Source organism: Papio anubis, chromosome 12 (genome assembly GCF_008728515.1).
Source record: "Papio anubis isolate 15944 chromosome 12, Panubis1.0, whole genome shotgun sequence".
NCBI lineage: Eukaryota > Metazoa > Chordata > Mammalia > Primates > Cercopithecidae > Papio > Papio anubis.
The window spans coordinates 102,786,405-102,805,710 of NC_044987.1; the positions used below are offsets into that span (position 1 = coordinate 102,786,405).

General features: G+C 50.0%; 1 protein-coding gene across 1 annotated transcript; it reads left to right on the top strand.

The window, feature by feature from the left end:
* The first annotated feature begins 40 nt into the window (after window positions 1-40).
* ZNF408 (zinc finger protein 408) lies at window positions 41-5,172 on the top strand. The gene is made up of 5 exons (XM_003909961.5): window positions 41-369; window positions 668-945; window positions 1,988-2,049; window positions 2,278-2,537; window positions 3,616-5,172. The coding sequence occupies exons 1-5, from the start codon at window positions 318-320 to the stop codon at window positions 5,121-5,123; spliced, it is 2,160 nt and encodes a 719-aa protein (XP_003910010.1). The 5' UTR covers window positions 41-317; the 3' UTR covers window positions 5,124-5,172.
* The last annotated feature ends 14,134 nt before the right edge of the window (window positions 5,173-19,306 follow it).

Consider the following 19,306-nt stretch of genomic DNA (forward strand, 5'->3'; position numbering starts at 1 on the left):
CGCCGCCTAAGTGCCTGCCCCGGGGAGGTAACAGCATAACTGTCCGACTCGTCACTCCCAAAAAGAGGTGGCTGGAACAACAGTTCCGCTTTCCCAGCTACTCGAATGCCTGGTGCACCTCCGGAATCCTAGGTTCTCATTGCTCTCGGACAGAGTTCTGCCTCCCCAGTACTCCCAAACTCCCAGTCTTGTGCACCAGTGAGGTCCAACTCTGAGGCTTCTTTCCTGAGAAAAATATTTGAAAGTCCGTTACTGTTTCCTGGAGGAGCTGAGAAGAGGACGCTCACTTCCGGCGTAGGGAGGCTTTCTGACCCGGAATGGAGGAGGCGGAGGAGCCGCTCTTGGAGGGGAAGAACGCGCTGCAACTGGGTAAGCGACCTGCGATGTCCGCGACCCTCAACCTTGGCCCAGATGGATCTGACGCTCTTTGGTCAGCTTTCTGCTCAGTCTCCTCTCCTCCCGATCCCAGGATCCTCCAGTGTCCTCAGAGTCGCTGGGGGCTTCTGAAGAACCCTTGAGCCTCCTCAAACCTTTCAGGGCCCCCCTTAGAGCCCTCACCTGTTCTCGGGCTCCGCAGGCCCAGCTGGACCTGCGGTTTCCTCCCACACCTTTGCCCACCTCACACCTTCTTGGGCGGCTCCCTCACCGTCTTCTCTTCTCCCTGCAGCCCCCGAGCCGCGCCTGGGCCTGGACTTAGGATGGAACCCCTCTGGAGAAGGCTGTACGCAGGGCCTCAAAGACGTCCCACCCGGGCCGACCCGAGCCATCCTCGCTTTAAAGAGCCTCCCCCGGGGCTTGGCTCTTGGCCCCTCACTCGCCAAGGAACAGCGCTTGGGGGTCTGGTGTGTCGGGGAGCCCCTACAGCCCGGCCTGCTGTGGGGGCCGCTGGAAGAGGAGTCTGTCTCCAAGGAGAAGGGCGAGGGAGTAAAGCCACGGCAGGAGGAGGTATTGAAGGATAGAGCGGCTTCTCTCCGCCCTTGAAAATGTAGGGGAGGTTTGGACATTTCTAGACAGCTTTTCAATTTGAAGAAAGAGAGTATTTCAAGAGGTAGGAGGTGGTCTTATCCCTTCTCTTCAGGACTGCCTCCTCCTCTTAGCAGCAGCAGTTAAAGAATGGAGGTTCGAAAAGTTGTTTAAATTGGAATCGTATAGTGTCAGCAGTGAGGAAGGTCAAGAATTAAGGTTTTTGGAATTAAGAAAGCCTGGGATCAAATTCCAGCCTTGTCACCTAGTTGGTTAAATTACGTGCCGCATTTAATTCATCTATGAAACAAAGCAATAGCTCTCTTGGGATTATATGGAGGCGCTGATGAAATAGTGAAGATAAAAGGTTTCACTGCACGATAAGTACCATTTTATTTTGTTTATTTTATTTTTCTTTTTTCTAAGACAGTCTTGCTTTGTCACCCAGGCTGGAGTGCAGTGGCACGATCTCACCTTACTGCAACCTCCACCTCCCAGTTCAAGTGATTCTCATGCCGCAGCCTCCTGACTAGCTGGGATTACAGGTGTGCACCACCACACCCAGCTAATTTTTGTATTTTTAGTAGAGACAGGGTTTCACCATGTTGGTCATTCTGGTCTCAAACTCCTGGCCTCAAGTAATCTGCCTGCCTGGGCCTCCCGAAGTGCTGAGATTACAGGTGTGAGCCACCGCGTCTGGCCCAATAAATACCATTTTAAAAAGCTGGTGTTCCTTATTACTTTTTATGCTTAGTCCTCACTGGAAGACAGTAATGTGTTCAATTTAGTAATTCTCCATACCCTTGGGAGGGAAGTGAGGAGACAGACTTTTTGGTCCTTACTGAATGAAGAATCAGACAGCACTCTCTTGTTAGAGGAGAACCAGAGGCTTGTAACCTTCCAGGAGTTTCATCTTAAATTTGTCCCAGGAAAGTTTCATCTAGTTGTTGTTTTTTTTTTTTTTTTTTTTCCTACCCGACCCCCTCGAACACATTTGAGAAGGACTTTTGTTGGTTTATTTCAGAACCTGTCATTAGGTCCATGGGGAGACATGTGTGCCTGTGAGCAGAGTTCTGGCTGGACTAGGTAAGTCAGAGGAGAGTGTGTCATGAATATTCGTTCCTTTGAGGCTTTCTGTTGTGGCTTGGGATGGAACCGGACACTGACTGCCATTCCCTATTCAGTGCTCTTTTGCAGTGAATGTTCCAAAGGCGTGGCGTCCTTTAGGACCCAGACTGCCTGGGGACTGGGGCTTTCAGGGAAGACCACTTGAATAGTGAGCATCTCATAGCTGGCTGTTACTTTGCGTTGCAGCTTGGTGCAGCGGGGCAGACTGGAGAGTGAGGGAAATGTGGCCCCAGTGCGGATCAGCGAGAGGCTCCATCTGCAAGTGTACCAGCTGGTGCTGCCAGGCTTTGAACTGCTGCTGTGGCCCTGGCCTTCCTCTGAGGGCCCAAGTCTCACCCATCCCAGGCTGGACAAAGAGGCAGCTGTAGAAGTGGTGACAGAAGTGGGGTCTGCTGTTCAGCAGGAAGTGGCCTCCCACGGGGAGGATGCAGCAGAACCTTGCACAGGTATGTGTCAAATAAATGCTGGTTCCCCAGCAATTTCCCCACCAAAACAACCTGTTGATAAGGCAAAGCAGAGTTTATGGCTCATTGCGGTAAGGAAGGACACTATATAGAGTCTTAGTAGCTTTTCAAAATCTGTTTGAAGGTGGATGTTTCAACATGGGATAGGAGGGTGGGGCTTGATTACTATTGGGTAAGGATTGTGACTGAGTAGCTTAGGGTTGGTAGATACAGCAAGGTTAGAATTTTCAGGCAAGGGACAGTCTCGGACTATAAATTGTCATTCAGTGCTTTCTGTTGAAGAGCAACAGGTCTGTTCTTTGGAATAACAATATAGATATTTGCAACTTTTACCTTCTTAAGAGCTTCCTGGAATAGTAAGGAAGAGAGTAAGCTTTGTATGTACAGGGTTTCCAGCCTCCTATGTTTCTTCTCTCTGGTGTGGGGGTTCTTTTTTGTTACAGATGAGCTAAGGTGGGAAGGGGTTTTTTTGTGTGTGTGTGTTTTTTTTTTAGATGGAGTCTCACTCTGTCACCCAGGCTGGAGTGCAATGGCGTGGTCTCAGCTCGCTGCAACCTCCACCTCCCAGGTTCAAGCGATTCTCCTGCCTCAGCCTCAGCTCATTTTTTTTTTGTATTTGTAGTAGAGATGGGGTTTCACCATGTTGGCCAGGCTGGTCTCGAACTCATGGCCTCAAGTGGTCTGCCTGTCTCGGCCTCCCAAAGTGCTAGGATTACAGGTGTGAGCCACCATGCCTGGCTGGAAGGGGGTCCTGAATCACATTCTAAATATGTGTCTCCAGGGGGCGAACAAGGGGATCCTTCATCTGGGATGGCCTTATTCTAGCGATTATCCAGATAGCCGGGACCCCATGGCTCTCAGGAGTGTATCTCCAAAAGGCGCCTAAGGCTGGACAGGAAGATGTATGGAGTGTGCACCCCATGCTCCAGGGAAGAGATTGGCATCATTGCTCCCTCTAAAGCTTAGGGACTGGGTGGGAGAAACATCTGTTCCTGTAATTCCCTGGTAACACCACCGGGATTGAAGCTCCCTAACCCCAGCACCCCATCCTTGCCTTCAGATCCTGGTTCCCACTCACCCCCTGGCATCCAAGCAGAGAGTATGGTGAGCCCTGGACTTAAGTTCCCAACCCAGGACCAACTTTCCAAGGATAGCCAGCCACTTGGCCCATTGCTTCAGGATGGCAACGTGGATGAGGAATACCCGCCCCAGGCACAGATGCCACCTGAACTTCAGAGCAACTCGGCTACCCAGCAGGACCCAGATGGCAGTGGAGCCAGTTTCTCATCTGCCAGGGGCACCCAGCTGCGTGGCTACCTGGCCAAGAAGTTACACAGCCCCAGTGATCAGTGCCCACCCAGAGCAAAGGCCCTAGAGCCTGGAGCCCAGCAGCCTGGCTTCTCTACTCTCTCACGGAGCCCTCCTGGCCCAGCAGGAAGCTCCCCAAAGCAGGGGCGACGGTACCGGTGTGGAGAGTGTGGCAAGGCATTCCTGCAGCTGTGCCACCTAAAGAAGCACGCATTCGTGCACACAGGCCACAAGCCCTTTCTTTGCACTGAGTGTGGCAAGAGCTATAGCTCAGAGGAGAGCTTCAAAGCCCATGTGCTGGGCCACCGTGGGGTGCGGCCCTTCCCCTGCCCACAATGCGACAAGGCCTATGGCACCCAGCGAGACCTTAAAGAGCACCAGGTGATACATTCAGGTGCCCGGCCCTTTGCTTGTGACCAGTGTGGCAAGGCCTTTGCCCGCCGGCCCTCCCTGCGGCTGCATCGCAAGACCCACCAGGTGCCAGCCGCCCCTGCCCCTTGCCCATGCCCTGTGTGTGGGCGACCCCTGGCCAACCAGGGCTCCCTGCGGAACCATATGAGGCTCCACACAGGAGAAAAGCCCTTCCTGTGCCCGCACTGTGGCCGGGCGTTCCGTCAGCGGGGCAACCTGCGTGGGCATTTGCGGCTCCACACCGGAGAGCGTCCTTACCGCTGCCCGCACTGTGCCGATGCCTTCCCCCAGCTGCCTGAACTGCGGCGCCATCTCATCTCCCACACCGGGGAGGCCCACTTGTGCCCCGTGTGTGGCAAGGCCCTCCGAGACCCACACACGCTCCGAGCTCACGAGCGCCTGCACTCTGGAGAGAGGCCCTTTCCCTGTCCCCAGTGTGGCCGTGCTTACACGCTGGCCACCAAGCTGCGGCGCCACCTCAAATCTCACTTGGAGGACAAGCCCTACCGCTGCCCCACCTGTGGCATGGGCTATACCCTCCCGCAGAGCCTCAGGCGACACCAGCTCAGTCACCGGCCCGAGGTGCCCTGCAGCCTACCCTCTGTGCCTTCTGCTGCTTCTGAGCCCACCATGGTGCTCCTGCAGGCTGAGCCACAGCTGCTGGACACACACAGAGAGGAGGAAGTCTCCCCTGCCAGGGATGTTGTTGAGGTCACCATTTCAGAGAGCCAGGAGAAGTGCTTCATGGTGCCAGAGGAGCCGGGTGCCGCCCCCAGCCTGGTGCTAATCCATAAGGATGTGGGCCTTGGCGCCTGGGCAGAGGTGGTGGAGGTGGAGATGGGCACCTGACAGCTTTACCTTTTCCTGACACAGTTCCATAAAGACCTGTGCTTTCTCACTGCTGCGTGTCTGCATCTTCTTTCTTGGGGTTGCCTAGTAGGGATTAGAGTCTACTATGAGAGATCAAGGACTTCCCTTCCCGCTTAAGAACCACCAAATCGAGTTCTAAGCCTGCTAGGTCAGACCTCTTCTGAAGCAGAGGTCTTTGTGTTGACATCCGGTAGAGCTTGTTCCGCCTCCTTCCCTAGGAGTGCCACAGGGTGCTTATTGATTAAGCACTGCTGCAGGCACCCAGTGAGGCAGTGGTCGTTGGCAGCGCTACTGCTGCCTGGGTGCTTAGCGCTGGGATGGTCACACCCATAGAGCTCCTTGGGGGACGGGCACTTCAATTTGGAAGCAAATTGAATGGCTGTTAAGACGGAACACCTTAGGAGGTGACTAGAGCCAGATCCGTGCCCCTCTGTGTGCCTGCCTGCTCTAAAGGCAGCCCTGTTCAGGGAAGGACGTGTGTTTTGCATTGACTGTGACCTGCACTGTGCTAGGCACTGGGGCACAGCTATAGACATGACAGGCAGTATCCTTTACTGATCACCCATGCTGGGGGCAGGGAGGCAGAAATCACTGGATGAAAGTTTAAAGGGGCATAGCTGGGTACTGTGAACTTGTTTAATGGGGCAATTTAATGTGGTCTAGGGTGCCAGGGAAGATGTCCCCAAGAAGAAGAATGTTCAGCCCTTACTGTGGGCTAGTGCTTTATATAATCCTCATAACAACCCTGTGAGGTAGGAGTAGTGGTTTTTTTCCTACAGATCAGGAAACTGAAGAGCAAAGAGCTTTAAGTATCCCGCCCAGGATCACAGTGCTACAAGTGTGTTCAGATCCCAGCCCACAAAACCTCGCGCCGGTGTCAGGCTCTTCACTGCTGCACTCTCCCGCCCCATGTTTCAGCTGTGGCTCGATGGATGCGGAGGTGGGAGGGGAGGTGGTGAGAGACTGGTAGGTCTGAACTACTGGGACCAATATGGCTGGGCGGGGAAAGACAGGGAGAGGGAGGAGGGCCAGATCACATAGGATCATGGCTCAGGAGTTTGGACTTTATTTTCAGGACATTGAGGAGTACTTTGAAGGGTTTTGAACGGGAATAACAGGATCAAAATTGTGTTTGAAAAGACAACTAGGAAATGGATTGGAAAGCAAAATGAAGTTGTGGCAAAGTCAATTAGGAGTCTGCAGGGTGCCTGGGAAAGGGGTGGTAGCTGTGGAAACAGAGAAATGGAATCATCCACCCAGCATATATTTACTGAGTGCTTCCTGAATGCTAGTTGTTAGGGATGTAGCAGTGACTGTTTCTGTGTTCACATTAGCTCACCTTCTAGCATGGAAAATGACAAATGCATGTCAGATGGCAGTAAAAGTGTTAAGCGTATTAAAAGTAATGCAGGGTGGCCGGGCACCGTGGCTCGTGTCTGTAATCCCAGCACTCTGGGAGGCCAAGGTGGGAGGATCACTTGAGCCCAGGAGTTCAAGACCAGCCTGGGCAACATAGCCAGGAGTGGTGACACGCCCTTGTGGTCCCAGGTACTCAGGAAGCTCATGGTGGAGGATTGCCTGAGCCCAGGAGGTCGAGGCTGCAGTGAGCTGTGATCAAGCCACTGCACTGGAGCCGGGGTGACAAAGAATGGGAGTGGGATTTACAGAAGGTGGTCATCAAAGGCCTCTAAGAGCAAGGCTTAAGCAGAGGCCTGAATAATGGAGAGGAGGATGTCGGGGAGGAGCTGGATTCTGAGCACGGCACAGTGAGGACAAGCCCAGTGTAGACAGCAGGAACAAGGAGACCAAGACAAGAGTGTGGAAGGAGATGAGGTCAGAGAGGCGCCGCAGAGGCTGGGTTAGGGCTGTTGGTGGGTGGCTATGTGCTCCAGGAGGCACAAGCGACCCAATTCAAAGACAGTGGAAAAGAGGGAGGTCTGACTCAAGATTTCTTTGTTTTTTTAATTTTGTTTTGAGATGGAGTTTTCCTTTGTCTCCTAGGCTGGAGTGAAGTGGTGTGGTCTCAGCTCACTGCAACCTCAATCCCAGATTTCAGCAAATTCTCTACACCGCCGTGGCTGGATTATAAGATGCCTGTCATCATTGCCAACTTCCAGTTTTTCAGTTGGTAGGTTTCCCAGCAATACTACGGCAGGCTGATACCATTTCTGACTGGGAGTAGTGATCCCTCATGGCTCCCACCGGTGCTGGGATTGCAGGGCATGAGCCACAGCTTTAACCTCCATTCAAAGGCCAAGTGAGTAAGGTAGGATTCCGGAACGATGCGCGTTTGGTTTGGGTCCGGGTTGGAGTTGAACTCATCCCAAAGGAAGAATCAACAAAGAGGTTCTTAGGGATCTCGATAGAACCTCACATGCAGCAGCCCTCAGAGAGAATAGATGATAAATGTTTCTGTCAGACCTTTAAAGGTGTCAGACTTGGCTGGGCATGGTGGCTCACACCTGTGATTCCAGCACTTTGGGAGGCTTGAGGCAGGAGGATTGTGAGCTCAAGGAGTTGGAGACCAGCCACAGCCAACACTCATGAAACCCTAGCTCTAATAAAGATAAAAAATTAGCTGGGTGTATTGATGCGTGCCTGCTTGATCCCAGCTACTGGAGAGCAAGGAAGGCATGAGAATCACTTGAATGCAGGAGGGTAAGGCTGTAGTGAGGCCAAGATCAAGCCATTGCCCTCCAGCCTGGGCAACCAGAGTGAGACTCTTTCTCAAAAAAAAAAAAAAAAAAGGGCTGGGCAGTGGCTCATGCCTACCTGTCCCAGCACTTTGGGAGAGGCAGAAAGCTGAGGCGAGATCATGAGTCAGAATCAAGACTCCATCCTACCCTATGCAGTGAAACCCAAGTCTCTACTGAAAATAAAAAGGAAGTGCCGGGTGGTGAGTGGGCACCTGTAATTACAGCTACTGGGAGGCTGAGGCAGAGGAGAATGGCGTGAACCTGGGAGGCAGAGCTTGCAGTGAGCCCAGATCGCACCACTGCACTCCAGCCTGGGCAACAGAGCAAGACTCCGTCTCAAAAATAAATAAATAGGCCGGGTGCGGTGGCTCAAGCCTGTAATCCCAGCACTTTGGGAGGCCGAGATGGGCGGATCACGAGGTCAGGAGATCGAGACCATCCTGGCTAACACGGTGAAAACCTGTCTCTACTAAGAAATACAAAAAACGGCCGGGCGCGGTGGCTCAAGCCTGTAATCCCAGCACTTTGGGAGGCCGAGACGGGCGGATCACAAGGTCAGGAGATCGAGACCATCCTGGCGAACACGGTGAAACCCCGTCTCTACTAAAAATACATAAAAAACTAGCCGGGCGAGGTGGCGGGCGCCTGTAGTCCCAGCTACTCGGGAGGCTGAGGCAGGAGAATGGCGTGAACCCGGGAGGCGGAGCTTGCAGTGAGCTGAGATCCGGCCACTGCACTCCAGCCTGGGCTACAGAGTGAGACTCCGTCTCAAAAAAATAAATAAATAAAAATAAAAAAGACTGGGTGCAGTGGCTCATGCCTGTAATCCCAGCACTGCACTCCAGCCTCGGTGACAGAGCGAGGAAAAAAAAAAAAGTTCCATCTTAAAGGTGTCAGACTCAGACTCTCAGTTAATCTTTTGTAAATCTGGACAAGGGAGGGCTCAGAGAAAGCCTGGCTGCATCCATGCAGTGTTTTTTTGTTTTTTTTGTTTTTTTGTTTGTTTGTTTTTTGAGATGGAGTCTCTTTGTCGCCCAGGCTGGAGTGCAGTACCACAGTCTCAGCTTACGGAAAGCTCTGCCTCCTGGGTTCATGCCATTCTCCTGCCTCAGCCTCCCGAGCAGCTGGGACTACAGGCGCCCACCACCATGCCCGGCTAATTTTTTGCATTTTTAGTAGAGACAGGGTGTCATCATATTGGCCAGGATGTTCTTCAACTCCTGATCTCAAGTGATCTGCTTGCCTCAGCCTCCCAAAGTGCTGGGATTACCGTGCCTGGCTCCCTTCAGTTTTCTCTGCAGATGCCAATCTCCCCTACACAAGACAGTTTTTCAGCTATTCTTGTATTTCCAGCCGTCCTGAATAGCCATCTTGAAATATATCAAAGAAGTATATTTTGGGGTGAAATATTTTGGTTTCCTTCAATACAGAGAGCAGGGAGGAAGACCAAGGCCAGGGTGGGCTAGTGCTTCAGGCTCAGTGACAGGAGATAGGCCTATCAGGGGACACTAAAAATCACCCAGTGAAAGAGAAAAACCTACAAAGTGCTTGCCATTGAAGCTGATGGGAAAGTTTCAACAAAGGGGATGTGGTCAGCAATGTTCACTGCTATTGGGAGAGTTGGAGTTTATGGAAGTCCTGGCAAGCTGAGGGAGAGCCGGGGGAAGCCAGATGGGATTGCCTTGAGGAGGGGCGGGAGGCAAGAGAGATGGAAAAAATAGACTTGCTTGTTTTATGCCTCTACTGTCCTGCAAAAAAGGAATTGTGGTCCCTGTCTTAAAGATAAAGAAACTAAGGCACAGGGACACGGTAGCTCACGCTTGTAATCCCAGCACTTTGGGAGGCTGAGGCAGGCGGATCACCTGAGGTCGGGAGTTCGAGAGCAGCCTGACCAACATAGAGAAACCCCGTCTCTACTAAAACTACAAAATTAGCTGGGCGTGGTGGCGCACACCTGAAATCCCAGCTACTTGGGAGACTGAGGTAGGAGAATCGCTTGAATCTGGGAGGTGGAGGTTGCGGCGAGGCAAGATCGTGCCACTGTACTCCAGCCTGCACAAAAAGAGCGAAATTCCGTCTCAAAAAAAAAAAGAAAAGAAACTAAGGCTCGGAGAGGACGCCAAGATCACACCATCAGTGAAGCAAAGCCAGGATTTTTTTTTTTTTTTTGAGACAGAATCTCACTCTGTCGCCCAGCCTGAACTGCAGTGGTGCAATCTCTGCTAACTCTACCTTCTCCTCCCAGGTTCAAGCGATTCTCCTGCCTCAGCCTCCCGAGTAGCTGGGATTACAGGTGTGTGCCAACATGCCCAGCTATTTTTTGTAGTTTTAGTAGAGATGGAGTTTTGCCATGTTGGCCAGCCTGGTCTAAAACCCCTGACCTCAAGTGATCCACCTGCCTCGGCCCCCCAAAGTGCTGGGATTACAGGCGTGAGTCACCACGCCTGGCCAAAAGCCAGGATTCTAATGCAGGTGGTTTTCTGGCTTTGTGGCACTTGGCCACGATGTCACCAGCAGCCCCATGCTTCCTGGTTTGCCACTGACATTAACCCAGTTGCCTGCCCAATCTGAATAACTTCTTGGCAAAGCATAAGCCTAAAATTGTCCAAGGGGCGGGAGGACAGCAGGAAATCGTGGTGATCTGTGAAGAGAAAGGCCACACTGTCCAAAGCCTGAGAAACAGCTGCTAAGATTAGTTCTGAGTCAGCCTACCCTGTGACTTGGAGCCTACTCCACTTCTTTTCCAGCTCCTGACTCAGGCAGGCCCACTTCAACTCAGGGGACCGCTCAGCAGTGTCTACCTAGTGTTTTAGGCATCCTGGGGACACGCTCCTTGCTTGAAATTGAACTGTGCAGGAAGTGGGGATGCTTTGGACTGTCGGGGAGGCCTGTCAACACCCCACAGCACCCCCAGGCCAACAGCTGAGATGCCCACACTCCCTTTCCACATCCCCCACACAGATGGAGAATTTTTCCTCCATTAAAGCCATCCCTGGTACACGGTATATGGAGCAGGGTCAGAATAAAGCCAACGGATTGGAAGGCAGGTGATTCGGGAGTCTCTGCTCTGGCAACACACATGGCTCAAGTGAGAATGGGCGTTACCTAGCATCTCCCAAGCTCCTCATGTTAAGTTACCCATGAGAAAACAGAGGCCGCGACACAAGTCACCTGCCAGGGTCAGAAGACCAGTCAGTAGCAGAACCAGGACAGAATTCCGGCCTTTTGACTCCTAATTTAGTGCTCTTCCAGCTCAAATAAAAGGCAGACCATTCTTGGAAAGACTAATCACTGGAATATTTTTTTTCACTGAGAAAATATTTTCAGGAGTTCAAGGCTACAGTGAGCTATGATTATACAACTGCATTCTAGCCTGGGCAACACAACAAGACTCTTTCTCTCTCTCTCTCTCTCTCTCTGTCTCTCTCTCTCTCTCTTTTTCTCTCTCTCTCTCTCTATATATATTTCCCTCTGATTTCAATATACTTTTCATTTTATTTATTTTTTGAGATGGTTTTTTTTTTTTTTTTGAGATGGAGTCTTGCTTATCGCCCAGGCTAGAGTGCAGTGGCACTGTCTCAGCTGACTGCAACCTCCGCCTCCTGGGTTCAAGCAATTCTCCTGCCTCAACCTCCTGAGTAGCTGAGATAACAGGTACCTGCCATGATGCCCAGCTAGTTTTTGTATTTTTAGTAGAGACAAGGTTTTAACCATGTTACCAGGCTGGTCTCGAACTCCTGACCTCAGGTGATCCACCCGCATTGGCCTCCCAAAGTGCTGGCATTACAGGCGTGAGCTACCACACCCAAACTGTTTTAGGGGTTTCACTATGTTGGCCAGGCTGGTTTTGAACTTCTGTCCTCAAGTGATCCACCTGCCTCAGCCTCCCAAAGTGTTAGGATTACAGGTGTGAGCCACTGTGCCTGGCCTATTTATTTATTACTATTATTTTTGAGATGCCTCACTCTGTTACCCAGGATGGAGTGCAGTGGCGTGATCTTGTCTTACTGCAACCTCTGTCTCCCGGGTTCAAGGGATTCTCGTGCCTCAGCCTCCCAAGTAGCTGTGACTACAGGCATGCACCATCATGCCTGGCTAATTTTTTATATTTTAGTGGAGACAGGGTTTCACCATGTTGCCCAGGATGGTCTCGAACTCCTGAGCTCAGGTGCTCTGCCCGCCTTGCCCTCCCAAAGTGCTAGGATAACAGGCGTGAGCCACTGTGCCTGACCACGTATAATTTTTATTAATTATAATGTTGAAAGTCCCTTTATTCCACACCTCTCCTCTCCTTCACTCCTGATAGGTCATTTTAAATGATTTGATGTGTATACTGAATTTGGATGCTTCTCCTTGCTATAGGGCAAAGACACTAATAAGATGTTGCTGGAGCCTTTTCACAGGTGCAAGTCAATCCATGCAGTGTCTTTTTTTTTTTTTTTTTTTTTTTTTGAGACGGAGTCTCGCTCTGTCGCCCAGGCTGGAGTGCAGTGGCCGGATCTCAGCTCACTGCAAGCTCCGCCGCCCGGGTTTATGCCATTCTCCTGCCTCAGCCTCCCGAGTAGCTGAGACTACAGGGTCCCGCCACCTCGCCCGGCTAGTTTTTTTGTATTTTTTAGTAGAGACGGGGTTTCACTGGGTTAGCCAGGATGGTCTCGATCTCCTGACCTCGTGATCCGCCCGTCTCGGCCTCCCAAAGTGCTAGGATTACAGGCTTGAGCCACCGCGCCCGGCCCATGCAGTGTCTTTAGCTGCTGAACCCAAAATCAGAAAGTGAGGGCCATCGAGGCTCTTCTGTCCTGATTTGCAACTTTAGTAGTGCAAGAAAGAAATCTTAGAATAAAATGTGGATACTGTTTGGCCGGGCGCAGTGACTCACATCTGTAATCCCAGCACTTTGGGAGGCTGAGGCAGGTGGATCACAAGGTCAGGAGATCGAGACCATCCTGGCTAACACGGTGAAACCCCATCTCTACTAAAAATGCAAAAAATTGGCCAGGTGCGGTGGCGAGCACCTGTAGTCCCAGCTACTCGAGAGGCTGAGGCAGGAGAATGGCGTGAACCCGGGAGAGGCGGAGCTTGCAGTGAGCCAAGATCTCGCCACTGCACTCCAGCCTGGGCGACAGAGCCAAACTCTGTCTCAAAAAAAAAAAAAAAAGTGGGTACTGTTCAGAGACCTTTGGAGATTGCAGGCCATCACAGATCATAAAGAGCTCCAGCTCTAGATGTGTTCAGGAGTGGGTTGGGGCTCTGACCTTGACTAGCTGCATCAACTTGGACAAGTCACTTTGCTTCCCTGTGCCTCAGTTTCCTCATCCATAAAATGGGGATAAGTATAGTACCTACCTCATAAGTCCTGCCTACCTGGCACATGGTGAGCAATTACTAAATTGTAGGCCTAGTCCCTGTAATCTCAGCACTTTTGGAGAACAAGGTAGGGGAATCACTAGAAGCCAGGAGTTCCAGACCAGCCTGGCCAACATAGTGAGACTGTGTTTCTATAAAAAAAAAAATTAGCCAGGCATGGTGGTGCATGCCTGTAGTCCCGGCTACTTGGGAGTCTGAGTCAGGAGGATTGCTTGAGCCCAGGAGTTCAAGGTTGTAGTAAGCTATGATTGCATCACTGCTCTGCAGCCTGGCAACAGAGCATGACCCTGTCTCTAAAAATATAAAATTAGGCCAGGCGCAGTGGCTCATGCCTGTAATTCTAACACTTTGGGAGGCCAAGGCAGGTGGATCACTTTGAGCTCAGCAGTTTGAGACCAGCCCGGGCAATAAGGCGAAACCCTGTCTCTACTAAAATTACAAAAATTAGCCAGGAGAGGTGGTGCACGCATGTAATCCCAGTTACTGGGGAAGCTGAGGCAGGAGAATTGCTTGAACCCAGGAGGCGGAGGTTGCAGTGAGCCAAGATCATGTCATTGCTGTGGGAGACAGAGCGAGACTCCATCTCAATAAATAAATAAACAAATTTTGTAAACAGGCTTGGCATGGTGGCATGTGCCTGTAGTCCCGCTACTCAGGAGGCTGAGGTGGGAGGATTACTTGAGCCAGGAGTTCAAGGCTGCAGTGAGCTATGATCACACCACTGCACTCTAGCCTGCTGTATGTACTCCAGCCTGGGCAACAGAGTGACACCCTATCTCAAAGTAAAGTAAAATAAAAATTAAAAAACAAATTACTAAATTTTACTTAACAGTATTGTCATCAGTCCTCCTAAAGCAAAATTAAGGGACTTAACATGTGTCCTTAGGTATAGTTGTTGGGGCAGGCCAGCATCACCCACACAGTAGTTCTGTACTGTAGGTGCGGGTTCTCTGGGTCAACTTTATGGCCCAGTGAGGCTGTACTCTACCAGAATGTCAGGGCACAAGGGTTATGAGAGGCGAAAGTGTTGGTCTGAAGCGGGAGTCTGGGTGTCCATCCTAGCTCTACCACCAATTCTGTATGACCATCCAGAATGGTCTCTATGTGGTCAATTCTCCATGACCACATAGAGACGTGGGGCAGTTGGATGAAATTAATGGTTCCCAATCTTGGCTCTGTCATGGAACCGTTTGCTAACTTCTTTTTTTCTCTTATGGATCCCATATTTTAAAAGATTTTTACTAAATAGAAATTGACTTATACTTTTTTTTTTTTTTTTTGCAATAGAGTCTCCTTTTGTCCTCCAAGCTGGAGTGCGGTGGCACGATTTCAGCTCACTGCAGCCTCCACCTCCCGGGTTCAAGTGATTCTTCTGCCTCAGCCTCCTGAGTAGCTGGGATTATAGGTGCCCACCAGGCCCGGCTAATTTTTTTGTATTTTTAGTAGAGACAGAATTTCACCATGTTGGCCAGGCTGATTTCAAACTCCTGACCTCAAGTGTTCTGCTCACCTCGGCCTCTCAAAGTGCTGGGATTACAGGCGTGAGTCACTGTGCCCGGCCGACTTACTCACATTTTCTAGTCAAAATAGAAAACTACTTAAGTCACTATCTACAGAAGGGCAAAAAAAAAAAAAAAAAAAAAGAAAGAAGAAATAAAAAATTGAAAACTGCTGATCAGATTCAGAAAAACATAAGATTATTAACTACCTAAAGAGAAAAAATTTCAGCCGAAAGGGAAAAAAAATTCATTTTTGTCTTAATAAGGCAAAATCACAATTTTTGAGGTTTTAACAAAATATTTGCAGAAAGACAAGGCCACCCTGTAGAACGTGCACACAACCCTAGGCTTGGAAATGGCTGGATTTAATAATATCTGGTCTTTCTCCATTCTGGCTAACACAGTGAAACCCCGTCTCTACTAAAAATACAAAAAAATTAGCTGGGCGTGGCGGCGAGCGCCTGTAGACCCAGCTACTTAGGAGGCTGAGGCAGGAGAATGGCATGAACCCAGGAGGCGGAGCTTCCAGTGAGCCGAGATCATGCCACTGCATTCCAGCCTGGGCGATAGAGCGAAACTCCGTCTCTAAATAATACTAATAATAAATAAATAATATCTGGTCTTTCTTTGAGCCCTGAAATTCTCTAACACTATGTCTTGGAACATAATTTTACTGTTTTCAGTGGTTATAGAGATTTGCTTTACAACTTAGCATTGGTCTTTACCCATGATTTTGTCTGATGCCAACTTGTTGGGCAGGAATGCATCCCCCGCCCCCTGCTTTGTTATAGCCTTGCTCCTAGAGGGAAAGAACCTCTGCTTTAAGGCTGGGTGTGGTGGCTCATGCCTGTAATCCCAGCACTTTGAGGGGCCAAGGCGGGCAGATCACCTGAAGTCAAGAGTTTGAGACCAGCCTGGCCAGCATGGTAAAACCCTGTCTCTACTAAAATTACAAAAATTAGCTGGGTGTGGTGGCGCACACCTGTAATCCCAGCTATTTGGGTGGCTGAAACAGGAGAACTGCTTGAACCCGGGAGGCGGAGATATATATATATACACACACACACACATATATATATATATATCTGCTTTAAGTGTGCAGGCACGTGTTTGTGCTGAAAGGCAGGAATGCCGAACTCGGCTGCATGGTACCAACTAGGACCTGCAGAGTTCCAAGGAGAATGAACAGTTGGTTCCTGAAGGCTGGGGGCTTTTATCAGACCCTGAAGACTAAGCATGTGCTGAGTCCATTGTGGTCCTGCACCCATGGTGGTACACTAAACACCTAACCTATATTTAAGTGTTTTTGTTTGTCAAAAAAATGTCTTCTTTTTTTTTGGAGTCAGAGTCTTGCTCTGTCACCCAGGCTGGAGTGCAGTGGCATTATCTCAGCTCACTGCAGCCTCCGCCTCCTGGGTTCAAGCAATTCTCCTGTCTCAGCCTCCCAAATTGCTGAGATTATAGGCACACACCACCATGCCCAGCTAATTTTTGTATTTTTAGTAGAGACGAGGTGTCTCCATGTTGGCCAGGTCGGTCTTGAACTCTTGTCCTCAAGTGATCCACCTGCCTTGGCCTCCCGAAGTGGTGGGATTACAGGCATGAGCCACCGCGCCCGGCCTGCCTTGTCCCTTCTTAAAATGTTGTCCATTTGTAAGCTGCTCATTTCTTTGGGACATTGTCTCCATAAACTTCTCATAAAGCATCAGTGATTTCACCATTCTTCCACCCAAGCTTCACCATAAATTTGTTGTTTGTTCTTGCTTCAATTTTAGCAGAATTCCTTTAGCTCTGATAAGGGCTTGCTTCAAACTGATGTCTTATCCTTCTTAGTGCCTCAAACTACATCCTGTTCACTCATGTTATAGCAAGTTATTATGAGTTTATTTTGGTGCACAAAAATTTTTTTAAATCTATGCAGTGTTTTTCATAATACGTATTTTCCATGAACTTGTTGAAGACCCCTTGTAGATGTCTATTCTTTAAACCACCCAGTTTACTGTAATTTTTTTTTTTTTTTTTTTTTGAGATGAAGTCTTGCTCTTTCACCTAGGCTGGAGTGCATTGGCACACTCTTGGCTCACTGCAACCTCTGCCTCCCTGGTTCAAGCAATTGTTTTGTCCCAGTCTCCCGAGTAGCTGGGATTACAGGCTCCTGCCACCACGCCTAGCTAATTTATGTGTTTTTAGTAGAGACAGGTTCTCACCATGTTGGCTAGGCTGGTCCCGAACTCCTGACCTTGTGATCGGCCCGCCTTGGCCTCCCAAAGTATTGGGAGTAGAGACATGAGCCACTGCACCCGGCCTACAGTAATTTTATAGCAGCCCGGACTAAGATAGCCATTTCTGGGTATAAGAATGTCATGCTCAGCAGGCCTGCAACTGTGAGTAAAAGTCTGCAAAGAGGAGGGGCAGTGGCTCATGCTTGTAATCCCAGCACTTTGGGAGGCCGAGGCAGGTGGATTACCTGAGGTCAGCAGTTCGAGACCAGCCTGACCAACATGGTGGAACCCCATCTCTACTAAAAATACAAAATTAGCTGGGCGTGGGTGGTACATGCTTATAATCCCAGCTACTTGGGAGGCTGAGGCAGGAGAATCGCTTGTACTCAGGAGGCAGAGGTTGCAGTGAGCCGAGATCGTGCCACTGCACTCCTTTCTGGGTGACAGAGACTCCATCTCAAAAAAAAAAAACCAAAAAACAAAACAAAACAAAAAAACCAACAGGTAGGTCGCAGTGGCTCATGCCTGTAATCCTAGCACTTTCGGAGGCTGAAGAGGGCAGATCACCTGAGGTTAGGAGTTCAAGACCAGCCTGGGCAACGTGGTGAAACTCTGTCTCTACAAAAATACAAAAATTAGCCGGGCATGATGGCGGGTGCCTGTAGTCCCAGCTATTCGGGGGGCTGAGGCAGGAAAATCGCTTGAACCCAGGAGGTGGAGGTTGCAGTGAGCTGAGATCTCGCTATTGCACTCCAGCCTGGGCGGCAGAGCGAGACTCCGTCTCTAAAAAAACAAAACAAAACAACAACAACAAAAACTCAAAATATATATTTGTATTTAATTTAATTTTATTTATTCTATTTTGTTTTATTTTAATTTATTTTTTTAGAAACAGGGTCTCATTGAGGCCAGGCATGGTGGCTCACGCCTGTAATCCCAGCACTTTGGGAGGCCAAGGTGTAGGTGGGCAGATCACCTGAGGTCGGGAGTTTGAGACCATCCTGATCAACGTGGTGAAACCCCATCTCTACTAAAAATACAAAAATTAGCCAGGTGTGGTGGCACATGTCTGTAATCCCAGCTACTTGGGAGGCTGAGGTAGGAGAATCACTTGAACAAGGGAGATGGAAGTTGCAGTGAGCCAAGATTGTTCCACTGCACTCCAGCCTGGGTGACAGAGCCAGACTCCATCTCAAAAAAAAAAAAAAAAAAAGAAAGTAAAAGAAACAAGGTCTTACTCTGTTACCCAGGCTAGAGTGCAGTGGTACAATCATAGCTCATTGCAGCCTGGAACTCCTGGGCTCAAGTGATCCTCCTGCCTCAGCCTCCCAGTAGCTTAGACTTCAGGCATGCACCACCATTCCCAGCTAATTTTTAATTTTTTTTTGGTAGAGATGAGGGTCTTGCTATGTTGCCCAGGCTGGTCTCAAACTCCTGGCCACAAGTGATCCTGCCTTGTTGGCCTCCCAAAGTGCTGGGATTACAGGTGTGAGCCGCTGTGCCTGGCCTAAAAATATATATATGAAAATATATAAGAAATGGGCCTCCCAGGAATTAAGGTGTTTGTGGGAGTCTTGGTCCCCAGTTTTTCTGCCAAAACTCCCTGTTCCCACACATGACCTGGTCTAGACCCCAAACAGCTGGGCCCAAAGGACAGCTGAGGCGAGGCGAGAACTTGTGCCTCCCCATGTTCCTGCTCTTTGTCCCTCTGCCCTACTTAGACCCAGGACTAATATTTGCTTTGGGTACCACAAACAGGAAATGGGGGAGGTAGCCAGGGAGAAGGAGGGCCATGCAGTGGAGACCCAGGGATTTGGAGTAGCCAGGAGTCCAGGGCTGGGTGGAAGGCAGGGGAGGTGACAGAAGATAGACCAAAGGCCCAAGAGTCCCTGGACCTGACTCCTCCTCCCAGGCAGCTGCCACACACAAACACACCTCTAGGCACCGCAGACAGGAAGGAGGAGAAATGGGCCCCTCCTCCAGTGGCTGAGAGGCTTGGGCAAATGTTGGCTCTTCCTCTCCCTGGTGCATCCCAAGGCGAGGGGCAACTTCCATCAGGCCACACCTTTTATCTTTGTCTCTATTTTTGATATCTGTGTATTGTGATTACACAAACCCCCACATTGGCCTATATGTGCAGATCTGATTATTAAGAACTTACGATATTCCATGGGCTTTCCATTCCTAATCTCCTTTAGTCCTCGCAACAAAGTATTATTCCCATTGTACAGATGAGGAAACTGTTGCACGCAGAGATGAAAGGCAACCACCACTGTATGTTAGGATTGGAAGGAGCTCCAGGAAAGTCTCGTAGCCCCACTGGCCAGAATGGGCTAAGTCTCAGAGAGGGAGGGTGGGAGATGGGGGTGACAGTGACC